The sequence below is a fragment of the Megascapheus bottae genome, chromosome 15, assembly GCF_031878675.1.
Source record: "Megascapheus bottae isolate mThoBot1 chromosome 15, mThoBot2.hap1, whole genome shotgun sequence".
Classification (NCBI taxonomy): domain Eukaryota; kingdom Metazoa; phylum Chordata; class Mammalia; order Rodentia; family Geomyidae; genus Megascapheus; species Megascapheus bottae.
In genome coordinates this window covers 50,222,829-50,235,860 of record NC_143523.1, presented here as the reverse complement: position 1 = coordinate 50,235,860, position 13,032 = coordinate 50,222,829, and the positions used below count along the sequence as shown (strand labels likewise).

General features: G+C 50.7%; 1 protein-coding gene across 1 annotated transcript in view; it reads left to right on the top strand.

Moving 5' to 3' along the window:
- The window catches only part of Zcchc24 (zinc finger CCHC-type containing 24), a 49,106-nt gene that overhangs the window by 3,375 nt on the left and 32,699 nt on the right, over positions 1–13,032 (top strand). The window contains exon 2 of the mRNA XM_090346982.1: positions 9,973–10,173. Coding sequence (XP_090203108.1) covers positions 9,973–10,173 — 201 coding nt within the window. The remainder of the gene's footprint in view (positions 1–9,972; positions 10,174–13,032) is intronic.

Below are 13,032 nucleotides of genomic sequence, written 5' to 3'. Positions count from 1 at the left end.
TGTGCCCCTAGAACCTCGGCCCTGTGAGCTGAAGATAAGCCAAGGGTTCTGAGTGGCACCCTGCCCCTGGGAGCAGAGAGGAAAATGGAAGAGTTCACAGGCAAGTACAGGAGAGAAAGAACCAGGGATGACCTTAAAGCAGCCCTGGGCACCTAGTGCAGTTTCTTAAAAGATTTCTAGATCCAGCAAGGAGGCCTTGTATGAACTTCACATTCAGAGACTCATCTGTGACTATTCTGCCTGCCTTTGGAGAGAGACTGCTATGGGGGGGGGGGGGAAGAAAGGGGTGGGGGAGACTGGATGAGCCCCTCCTCTCTCTCACCAGGTGCTCAGGAAAGGCAGTTCTGGGCGGGAGGGGGGCGGGGTGGGGAGGGCTGTTGAGCTGCATGGATCTTTCTTGCCAAGTTCTGTTTGGAATTTAAATTCCCAGCAGTATAGTAGCTGTGGATTCTACCTCTGGAAAAGTAGAGTTAAGCATTACCTCTTGGGCCCTTTGCCAAAGAGCCTGTCCTTAAAGCCTATACCAAGCAGGCCTTTCAACCCCACCCCCATCCCATCACCAGAGGGTCTGATTTTTAGGGTGGTTGATGGAGGTAGCTAGAAATTGTAGTCTTATTGTCAACTGGTAGCTACTCGGTGGATGTTAAGGGAAGGGCTTTGGTGGTCAAATATGTTTGGAACGCATGATGCACTGGCCTTTCCATGGACACACAACGCTCACTGGCACAGTAAAGACTCTTGAGAAGTCCTGCAGTACAAAACAGGTCAGTCAAAGATTCTTCTAGCCAAACATTTCTTGCAAAATCTCCAAGCTCAGGGATGTTCCACTGAGCCAAGCCAGACCTCTCCTCTTTCTCCTCTGCTGTGAAACCCCAAATTTTAGGAAGCACTCTCTTGAGAAATAAACTCCAGTGAACTCTGGGTCCTATCATGCAATCTTCAACATCACAGACCCTTCTGCTTCACTACAGTCACTCACCCATTGGAGATTTGAGGATGGTAGCAAGTGTCACAGATTTGACAGACGGTGGATTTTCCTGGACCTTCAACACAAACCTGGCCCTATTTATTGTCAGTACTGGGGTCTGAACTCAGGGCTCAAGTGCTGTCCTTTAGCATTTCTGCTCAAGGCTAGTGCTCTACCACTGGAGCCATAGCTCCACTTCCAGCTTGTTAATTGGAGATAAAAAAATCTCACAGATTTTTCCTGTCTGGAATTTTTTGAATCCTGGTTCTCAGATCTCAGCCTCCTGAGTAGCTAGGATTATAGATGTGAACCACCAGACCCTGGCCAGACCTGGTTCTTAGAACATTTAGGGGAGCATCTTATAGCATCCTACTTACCAAAGTCCCAAGCAAGAGTTTTCTTGGAGTTGGGATTTTCTGTGAGTTTGGATTCTTCTCATGCGCCTCTGGCACAGAAGAGTCAACAGGTGGCCAGTGTGAATATGTAGGATAAAGCCACATTTTGGTCTGAAGCTGGCATCGGGGAGGGCTGCATGGTGGGGTTGGAATGGTCTACAGGAGGCTGATACTGGTTCCCCAGAGCCCTTGGTCTGTGTGAGATGGGAGGTAGGAGATGGGAGGTGGTCTCTGAGCCTGGAAGGAATGTCCAGACTAGCCCTGCTGGAGAAGATGTCCTAACTTCTAGGGAAGCTAAATGGTGACTCAGCCCATCACTTGAGAGACTGTTAGAAGAGGCAGCGTGACCCTTCCTCTGACAAGTTGACTGGGTGAGTGCTGGCTCAGAAAGGAGACCACACCTTGGGCCCCTTCTGAGTCAGGCAGAGGGGAAGCAGGCATTAGTAATAAGTGATCAGCAACAGAAAGCCAATGCTGTCAGCATCAAGGGCTAAACCCTGCAGGGATGGTGGCCAGTGGAGAGCATTCCCATGCTCCTAGGTGAGAATTTATTCTTGGACTCTTTTTCCCTCTGTCCTTCTGGAAAAGATCCCATTGTACAGAAGGCAAGACAGAGGCCCAGAAGGTCACCCAGTGTGTCAGCATTCCAGCCAGGGGTTGTCTCTATCATACAGCCTGCAGCTGAGCTGGGCCCCAAGTCAGCTCCTATCTGGATAATTCTGTGTCACTGTCCAGGCAAGCAGCAGTTATCCAGGGGTGTCTTGTCAAGATACAATGTCTCTCACTTTTTGCCTTGGATTCCAGTCTTTCTTGGGAGTATTAGTTTCCTACTGCATTCCCACTTAAGCTGGCCTGCTTGAGGATAAGCAGTGAAAATGGGCACTAACATGTGTATTGCTCCTGTCTTCCTATTACAGCCTGGATGCTGCAGCTCTGCTGTCCAGATGGAGACACTAAGGCTCTTCAACAGGAACGTGGGGTGTTCAGGGGGCTACAGACAGAACCAAAATTGTAGCCTGGGACCCAGGAGACTTACTGTGTCCTGCCAGTGTGTGCATGTGGGATGGGGGCATGCAGTTTGGGACTCGCTCCCTCTCTAGCCACACAGCAATACTTAGAGTTTCTAACAGCCTGTGGTCCCCAGCAACCAAGTCTTGGCCCTCGTTATTGTCTCTTCCTATAATACCATTCTCAGCTACTGTCCAACAGATACACACAGATGCTCTTCCTCTAAGGGGCTTTGCCTGACGGCAGGAGACAGGGGTTTGGTGGGGGGGGGGCAGTCTGGCTGCTGTGTCCCTGTGGTAGGTGAATTGTTCTTTGTAGCTGGTCCTTTGGGGGCACCAGGCGATGGGTGAGTCCTTTCATGGCTTAAGGTGCCAGTGCCCTGAGAGTTGAAATCCTGTCCCTTTTCTATTCAGCAGTCCTGGTGCAGATGAGTGGGATGTAGGAGGTGCTCAATTAATGCCTGTAGTTGTCCGGGTGGGTGAATTGAGAACTGTCTTCACTTATAACTCTAGACTCCCCTGTGTCATCCCAGTGAAGGCATGTTTATCAATTGCTTGGTCAATCTGGAATGAGCTGACTTGGGAGATGGTGAAACCCTGTCCTAAGCAGTGCCCTGGCAGAGCTGAGCCCTGCTGACGGTCCTTACCTTGTTTGGTCATGAGTCTCATTGAGAACCTGAAGACAGCAGCTTTCCTGGTGTGAGCACAGTGAACACAGGTCTGAGGGTGACTGCCAGGGGCTGTGGGCACGCTCAGGAAACAATGGGTCTCAGATCCGGGGCCCAGCCGAGGAGGCTGCAGGCACCAGTGCTGTCCTGGACTGCCCAAATACCAGCCTAGATATCACTCTCCAATCCATGCTTCATGCTTCTACTTGACAAGCAGGCACTAGAAGTGAGAGGCATAGGTCCCCATGGCTTACATGTTTATAGGAAAAGGGCAGGGAACTGGGAAGCCTGGGCATGCGGCAGGTGAGTGGTGGCACTGAGCAGAGACCAGTCTCCCTTGAGCAGAGCCACAGAAAGACAGGTCTTTCTTGGGTATGTCTAGTTCATCCTGCAACGACTCTCTCCTTCCCTACTCTCTCAGTCCTCTCCCCACCTACTTTCTCATCAGAAGAACTTAGATAAGTTTTTCTGGTTTCAATTGTTTCTGGAACCCGTGGGCTCTGTGTGTAGGAATTGTGTTTTTTTAGGTGCTGGATGAGCCGTCTGGGGTTACCACAGGGTCTCAGCCAGCCCTGGACCATCCCCACACACAGGTCAGACTTTGACCTTGGAAACCTGAGAGCACAGCCAAGGCTGATTGAGGTTGGGGAAGCCCTTCCTCAAGGTATGTCTCTGGTTTCTCACTGGGCCTCGCCTGCCTCCTGCCTGGGCTGTCTCCCCCTCCCCTGGCAGCCCACATCCAGCCCACATTTGTCTGTGTGTGTGTGTGTGTGTGTGTGTGTGTGTGATGAGTGTTCTAGTCTCCAGATGTGACCTAGGGGAAGATGTGCATATCCCCTTGGGAGAAGGGGTGGGGTCATTTGTGAGTTGAATGGTCTCTTGTCCCAAACAAGGGTGTGGGAGTATGTGGTTGTGCCTGCATGTGCATGCCCATCTCTGTGTGTGTGTGTGTGTGTGTGTGTGTGTGTGTGTGTGTGAGAGAGAGAGAGAGAGAGAGAGAGAGAGAGAGAGAGAGAGGGGAGGGGGAATGCAAAGGTAGCTTTGGGGGATCTGAAGGCATTTGTCCAGCTAACAAAAGGAACCCCACAGAGCTGAGAACTAGAATCAGTCCTTTGTTGAGACCTTTTATTCTCAGTCCAGGGAGCAGGATACCAGGTCTTCTTCCCTTAACCTCAGCAGGCTGCCTTGCCCACAGCATGGCCTTGGGTGCTGTCTTGCTCTCTGCCCTGTCATCCCCGCCTGCTGTCTCTGCTGCTCCTACAGTCCTTCATCTTCATCTCTGTGCAGCCCTCCTCTCCCTCTGGGCTACCCTCAGAAGAATCTGCTCATTAGCGCCTGCACAGTGCTCCCTAAATGCCCCGTGGGAAGGAGCCCCCCTGGGCCATGCTGACTCTGGGGAGGTATGGATGCATCCCTGCATTTCTCTACCACTGTGGTCCCTATTTCCAGAGCAGAACCATCCTCCTTGCAGCCCAGAGCGGCTCTGCTTCCTCTTGCCAGTGCTGAGGGCTTCCAGATGATGTTATACCTGGCCTTTTCCTCCAGCTCCCTCATCTGTAGGGAAGTCAAGCTTAGAGGCTTGAAGGGGACAGAAAGCGGGATGACGGGGTCATATATGACTTGTCAACATCCACTGCCTTTGTTACCTTGGGTAAATTATTCAGCTTCTCTGAGCCTAGGGTTCTGGTTTATGAAATGAGTCCGGCAGCACTCTTCTAGAGGTGTGTGTGTGTGTGTGTGTGTGTGTGTGTGTGTGTGTGTGTGTGTGTGTACTGAAGCTTGAACTCAGGGGCTCACATGCTTACTTGGCTTTTTCAATCAAGGCTAGCAATCAGCCACTTGATTCACATCTCCTCCACATCCAGCTTTTTGATGGTTACTTGGAGGAAGAGTCTCTTGGATTTGTCTATCTCAGCTGGCTTTGAACCAGGATCTTTAGATCTCAGCCTCCTGAGTAGCTAAGATTACAGGAGTGAGATACCAGCATCTGGCTTCAACTAGTGTTCTTATGGGGCCTAAACAAAGGGAAAGGAGATAGTCTAATATATGGCAGTCCACATAATCCCAAACAAACTAGTGTTTTCCTGTCCCTTTTCCACGTTCACCCAAGTGAGGACCTTGGAGAAGGTCCAGCCCTGGGCAGGAGTCTGAATCTATCCTCCAGGTGAGGTGCAAGGAACCTGTGCCTTCTGCTAGCTGGCTGCTGGGGCCACTGACCTGGGCCCGGATGCTTCCTTTTGCCACACCCAGACATGCTTAGACAGTCTACAGGATTCCCTGAGCCTTGGCCTGTTGCCTTACAGGTCCAAGGATTCCCAAGCCCTTTGGGGCTGGGGACTCTCCACACCTAGTAATAGGTGCAAGAAAACCACTCTGGAGCCACAGAAAGTTACAGAAGCTTGCATTCAGGGACCTCCAGTCTCCTGGGAAAGTTGGGGAGACATGCAGAGATTAGAGAATTCAGGGAGTCCCCAGGCAGATGGTGCTGAGCAGAGGTCCCTACCCTTAGACCAGATGGGAGTGAGCAGGCAGCAAGGCCCTTAAGGAGCCGAGATCTATGGACAGCTGAGCCTCAGGTGCCCCTGCATCTGCTGTTGCACATGGTTCCTGGGCTCCTTTGGACTGAGTTGGGAAAGAGGTAGAGCTCAATCTGAAGCTGGTCCTGGGAGGAGAGATGGCAGAAGGACAAAAAGAAGGATGCTCCAGAAGATGAACTTCTGGCCACAGACAATGAGAATAGTCACCTGTTTGTTGGGCTCTGGAGTGTCCCTCAGGGCTGGTGTGTCTACACTGGGAGGTAGCAGTCTGCAGGGATGGTCAGGTTTGCCCGCGTTCCCTGCTGCTTCATTCTGTGCTCAACTGCGGGGAAACCTAAGAAGCCAGGCCCGGCCCCTCCCATCCTGACCTCTGCTTGGTGCAGTCCACACAGGCCGTGGACACAGCCAGGACTCGCCTTTCACCTCCATGGCTCAAGCTCAAAACAAGGCTTTGGAGAGGAAATGGCTCATTGCCCTGCCCACCCTACACTGGTCAGGCAAGCTGGACACCCAGCTCCTAATCCCTGCTGGGTCTGGGTCCCTGGGCTTCTCTGCTCTATCTCCATTGCTCTCTCTCTGTCACAGGCACCTCAGGTCCAGTTGGGTGACCATGCTGTCCTTTCAGCTCTAGGGTGGTGTTTTGTCTTGAATTGGGAATGGAGGCAGGGAGCTGAGGCAGCCACAGGGGACAAGCTGGAGGACACTGAAGTTCAGAGGCTGAGAAGAGGAGTGAGGGCCTCACTTGTCTTCCTGTGCGCTGCCTTTGGAAGGGCAGATCTAGTACTTTCAGGAGACAGTGGCTGGAGGTGTGGGGAAGGGAGGGAGAGTTTGCCAGGGAGGGGCCTCTGGCTGTCCAAGGATGCCTCAAAAGGAGGCTAGGGGCAGGGGATGATGGCTGGAAGATAGGAAAGAGGATTATTGAGGGTGTAATTAATGCATTTGTGGACCTCCACCAAACGTCTCCATCCTCTTGACAATTTGTGGCCAAAACAGTTCTGATAATTATGGACTCACTTCAACTCTTAACCAGAAAAAGAAAAAGAAAAGAAAAGAAAGGAAAGGAAAAGGAAGAAAGTCGAAGAGGGTTGTTATTTGTGAAATTGCATTTCCCAGCCATGAGAGTGAGTCACACAGCCATTGCAGCTTCAAGTTTCTTGTTTGGATGAACTTTTTCTCTGACGGGCTAGGGTAGTGATGCTCTCTCTTGGGTTGATTGGAGGTGTGGGGGTGTGGGGAAAGAGTCTCTCAGTAAAGATAAGCAGAGGCCTGATTTCTGGAAGATTCCAGATGCCTCTGACTAGTGGAGTGCAAGGCTGCTTATACCTGAAGGGAGACTGAAAAATGGGTTTGGGCAGGAAGGCCAGAGCCGGGCCTTCTTGTCCCAGACTTTCAGTTTAGGATGATTGAGAAGCTCTGGAGGAGGGTGTGAGGAATGATGGTTGCACAACAGTGTGAAGGGGTGTGTGTGTGTGTGTGTGTGTGTGTGTGTGTGTGTGTGTGTGCCAGTATTGAGGCTTGAACTCAAGGTCTGGGCACTGTCCTTTAGCTTTTTCACTCACAGATAGCAAGTTGAGCCACATCTCTACTTCCACCTTTTTGTTTTGCTGGTTAGTTAGACATGAGAGTCTCATGGACTTTTCAGCCCAGGCTGGTTTTAAACTGTAATCCCTCAGATCTCAGCCTCCTGAGTAGATAGGATTATGGGTGTGAGCCACTGGGGCCAGCTTCATGAATGCTCTTGACACCAACGAAATGTGCACATTACAATCATTAAAACACCAACCTCCATTATGAGCATTTTACCGCATGCCAAGAATCTGCCCACAGTCCCAAATGCCTGCTCTGGGGAGATCTGAGGTGGAGCCCAGAAAAGGGCTTTACGGCTTAGCTTCCCAGGTCATTCCATCCAAGTTTGGACACACTCATTTAATCTGTGAAATGGGGATGCTGACTCATTGAGCAGCTATCCCAGTGCGTGCAAAATTTTCAAGGCTTGGCTGGCTGCCATGGTCACCCGATCTAACGGCCTTTGGAGCTGTCTCCAGGCCCGTTCAGGTGGCCACCATGGCCTATGGCTTCCAAGAGTGGAAGGCTGTCCCTTGCTCAGATGGATGGCTCCAGCCTGGGTTGCTCTGAGGCCTGGGGAGACGGGTGGGGGAGGGGAGGGGTTGGCTTAATGTGGGCTGGTGTGGTATCTTCCCAGCCCTGGGTTTCAGTCATCAGGGCTCACGGAGCAACCTTCCCTAGTCACTGAAGGATCCAGCTGTGGTGTGTCTGTCGTTCCTTCCACACCATAGGCTGTAGTCCAAAAGTGTAAGAGGACATGGAGGCCTGTGTCAGGAAAGGACCTTCCAGGGGCTCATAGCTGAGGTACCACCTCACCTACATGATGGGGGTTTGTCCTCTTGAAGGGGTGTGGCAGGCTGAGGCTGCTCTGGCTGGAGGAGGGGAAGCTATTAGCTCTCCTGCCTCCCCTTCTTACATGTAGGAGATACAGGACAGACTGTCCCCAACTCTGAGCCCCTTTCTGTCTCCATCTTTTATTTATTTATTTTTGCCTCTGGTCCTGAGGTCTGAACTCTGGGCATATCTGCTGTCCTGGTCTTCTCTTGTTCAAGGCTTTCACTCTATGGCTTGAGCCACAGCTCCACTTCTAGCTTTTTTTTTTTTTTCCTGTAACTTTTGGAAATAAGAGTCTCTTGGACTTTTCTGCCTGAGCTGCCTTTGAACCACAATCCTCAGATCTCGACCTCTTGAGTAGCTAGGATTACAGGCATGATCCACCAGTACCCAGCATGCCTCCATCTTTCTAAGCAGCCTGGGGGACTCCCAAGAGCTAAGCACCATCTCTCCATCAGACTCATTCTCCCCACCAAAGTTCATAGCTCTCTTGCTGCTTTGGGGCACCTATGTTAGAGCCAGGGGGTTGCTTGAGCCCTGTACCCAGGATTGGTATGGCCCTTTTGGGGAAGCTGCCTCTAGGAAAGGGGACCCTGGTGATTCCATGTCAGCCCCACCTTCACTAAATTTCACTGTGCCAGGCCGCCTGGAGCCTGTGACTCCTATAAATAGAGGCTGTGTACACCAGCCTCAGCGGGATGTCTGGTTCCTGTCATGCGGAGGTGGGAGAGGTGGCACACTTCTCTCCTCTGGCTCCCAGAAGGACTGGGCTCCCAAATATTTGTGTGTGTGTGTGTGTGTGTGTGTGCGCGCGTGTGTGTGTGTGTGTGTGTGTGCGCGCGCGCGCGCGCGCGCATGCCTGCACAGGAGACCAGGCTGGTTCACAAAAACTGGAAGAAGTAGGCCAGGAGTTTGGCCTAGTGGTAGAGTGCTTGCCTAGCATGCATGAAGACCCAGGTTCGATTCCTTGGTAACATATACATAGAAAAAAGCCAGAAATGGTGCTGAGGCTCAAGTGGTAGAGCTCAAAAACAGTGCCCAGGCCCTGAGTTCAAGGCCTAGGATTGGCAAAAAAAAAAAAAAAAAAAAATTGAAGAAGCCATTCTGCAAGTCCATGTGCCTCTTCCTTACCAGATGGGGAAACTGAGCGTGATTCCACCAGTCAGTGGCACAGCCCCACATTTGACAGGCTGCTTTCTGTAATCCTGTCTTACTCTCATATTAGTGCATGAAGAAGTAGTGGTAATTAGCTGCCATGGCAGTTCACACCTGTCAGAGGATCCAGTTCAGACAGACAAACCTGAGAGACTCTTTTGCCAGTCCTGGGCTTGAGCTCAGGGCCTGAACACTGTCCTTGGACTTTCTCAAGGCTAGAGCTCTACCACTTGAGCCTCAGCACCACTTCTGGCTTTTTTTCTATGTATGTGGTACCGAGGAATGGAACCCGGGTCTTCATGCATGCTAGGCAAGCACTTTAACCACTAGGCCAAACTCCCGGCCCCGACCCGAGAGACTCTTATCTCCAATTAGCCAGCAAAAACACCTGGAAGTGGAGATGTAGCTCACATGGTAGCGCACCAGCCTTGAGCAGAAAAGCTAAGTGAGGGTGTGAGGCCCTGAGGTCAAGCCCCAGTAGCACAACACACCACTAAGGGTAGTAATAATAATAATAATAATAATAATAATAATAATAATAATAATAATGGTAATCATTGTCCTGAAGTTCCTAGGGCCAGGCATGACATACAGTATATTATTCTATGATTTTTTGTTAGCCTCCTGGAAACCCTGTGGATAGCAGTCACTATTTACCAGCAGGGCCACTGAGGCTCAGCATGGCTTACTGGTTTGTCCACGGACACCAAGTAGATTTAGGATTTGTACTCAGGGTCCAGGGTGAGTTGAAACCCTATGTGCCTTTCCATGTGCTGTGGAGGAGGGAGGCAGGACTCACCGAAGGGGAGGCCTTGGTCACAACAGAGTCTCTGTCCCCCACAGGCGCTGGGCAGCAGCGTGTACAAAAGTGCCTCGCCCTACGGCTCCCTGAACAACATCGCCGATGGCCTCAGCTCCCTCACAGAACACTTCTCAGACCTGGCTCTCACCTCCGAGGCCCGCAAGCCCAGCAAGCGGCCTCCACCCAACTACTTGTGCCACCTGTGTTTCAACAAAGGCCACTACATCAAGGACTGCCCCCAGGTAAGGCAGCCCTGGCTTGGGAAGGGGCTCTGAGCTCCCCAGAAGGACCAGGGAAGAACACTGCTTTGTGGATAGCAGGATGCATGGCCTGCCCCAGTCCTGCCCCTCCATGGCCTTCCACCTCTTCCATTAGTGAGACAAGACTGGCCGATGCAGACAGGACAGAGGAGACCTCTGCTGTTTGATCAGCAATCTGAGTGGGAGATTCTGAACCCAAATTTCTCCCCTTCTCCTCCCTCGGAACCCCCCCATCCCCCCCGTATAAATGAGATTCCGGACCTCTGCAGGAGGAACCCTGATGGTGGGCAGGCCAGCAGCTCTGGAGCCACATCTGCTTACACTCACCAGGAAGGAATGCAGGCTCTGGGCCAGGAATCCAGATGTGCACCCCCCAGACCCCATCTCTGCCTCCTCAGCTTGTAACAGGCCAGATGAGAGGTCCCAGCGCACACTGTGCCCCAGGATTGGTCTGGGCAAAGGCCTTGAGCTGTGAGGGGCTGAGCATCTTTCTCAGGGTAGGGATGCTTTAGGGAGATGGTGGGCCTTTAAGGGTTCTACATGACTGTGTGACAAAGAGCCGGTGCCTGCCAGCCGGGGCTTTGTCATCCTGGGGCTAGGAGGTAGCCACTGTCTTTTCAAGCACATTAGTTTGTATCTATAATTTTGTCCCTGCTATTACTATTAATTTTGTTAACTTATTTATTTTCCAGGTTTAAAAAAGTGATGTAGGTATTGGTGTGATTTTATATACGTAATAGCGATGGAATCCTGGAGACTGAAAAAATCTATGTCCGTTGCTCTCCAGCTGTTAGAAGTTGACTGAGGCTGGGAAGGAGGGGCTAGGTGCAGAAGTATGGAGAATCCTCCCCCACACACACACCCAAGGTATTTGCCATTCATCAAAGCCCCAGTTTCAAGGACGGCATCAGGCTTTAGGCTGCTTAAAATACAGCCAAGGCACCGTCACCTCAGGGGCTCTGTCCAAGGACTTGTTAGACATACAGAATTCCAAACTCATCCCAGGCATACATGTGGGTTAGATATGTGTGACTTCCCTACAGCTGGGTGGGGACCAACCCACTAGTACTTGACCTTGACCCTCCCCCTGTCCCCATTGGAGGCCTCCATAAGCAAGAAAATCTTTTCTGGTTGTTGTTTTTTGGTTGGTCATAGGGCTTGAACTCTGAAACTGGGTGCTGTCCCTGAGCTTTTGTGTACAAGGCTAGCACCCTACCCACTGAGCCATACCTCCACTTACACGTTTGGTTTGGTTTGTTTGTTTGTGTGTGTAGTTGATTTGAGCTAAGGATCTTACAGAATTTTCTACCTAGGCTGGCTTTGAGCTATGGTCCTCAGATCTCAGCTCCTGAGTGGCTAGAATTACAGATGTGAGCTATCCGCACCCAACACAAGAGACCCTTTTAGTGTGTAGACTAATACTGGGGCTGAAACTCTAGGCTTCACACTCTTGCATGGCTTTTTTGATCACTCTACTACTGGAGCCATGCCTCAGCGTTTGGCTTTCTGCTGGTTAATTGGAGATAAGAGTCTTGGGAACTTTTCTTTCCCAGACTGGCTTTGAATCCTAGTTCTCAGATTTCAGCCTCCTGAGTAGCTAGGATTACAGGCATGAGCCACCAGGACTTGGCACAAGTGCTTGGCATTTAATAGACAGAGCCCTCAGAAGAGACTGAGTCTTTACCCCACTGTAAGACTCTCCAGGTAGGACCAGGGTGAGAAGAGCGGTGATGACTCTGTGTGCTTCTCAAGGGTCTGCCCATGGCTCACCAGCCAAGGGCTCATGGGCTTTGTGGTTCACAACTCCTTTATCCTCCCCTGCTTCGACAGGGAACAGAGTAGAGTGGAATTAGCCCCAGGGAAGAGGAGAAGGGCCTTGTGCTGAATGCATCGCTGTGATCACATGCACTGCTCACCACCTCCCAGAGTCCACAAGTTGGCATCTCCTTAATTCTACGAGGTGAAACAGGAGTTTTGAGCAAGGAGGGGCAGTTGAGCCAGTCAGTAGAGATGCTGAGGCTGGCCAGGCCAGAGGTCTCCTAAATGCTGGGAACAATTTTAGGGGAGGGAGGTTGATCACTACTCTTTCTTTTCCTCCTCTTCCTCCTCTTCCTCCTCCTCCTCCTCCTCCTCCTCCTCCTCCTCCTCCTCCTCCTCTTCCTTTTTTTCCACATACATGGAGTGTCATAGCTTTTATAAACTATGGGTGGAAACCTGTATTTCAACTGGAATATTATATAGGAGCTCAACACATAAAAGTTGGATTTGTTTTCCAGTAATAGATTGAGGCATAATTCACTCACCATATAATTTGCCCATATAAAAATGTGTAATCCAGTTAGATGCTAGGTGGCTCATATCTATAATCCTGACTCTGAGGATCACAATTCAAAAACCAACCCAGACAGTATGACTCTTATCTCCAATTAACCAGCCAAAATCCAGAAGTAGCAGTATGCCTCAAGTGGTAGAATATCAACCCTGAGTGAAAAAGCCAGGCAAGAGTTCAAGGCCCTGAGTTCAAGTCCTTGTACTGGCACAAAAATATAAAACAGTAAATAAGCAAATAAGTAAATAAATAAACAAATAAAACATGCAATGCAGTGATTCTCCTTCTGTTCAATGACCTGTGCAACCATCACTACAATCAGATGGGAAATATATTTTTAAAAGTCAACGAAGAGCTCCATGCTCTTTAAGATACTACCTCCCCATCTTCCATCCCTTGGCAACCACTTTTCTTTCCTTTTTTTCTCCCCTTCCTTCCTTCGTTCCTTCCTTCCTTCCCTCCCTCCCTCCTTCCCTTCCTCCCTCTCTCCTTCCCTCCCTCCTTCCCTCCCT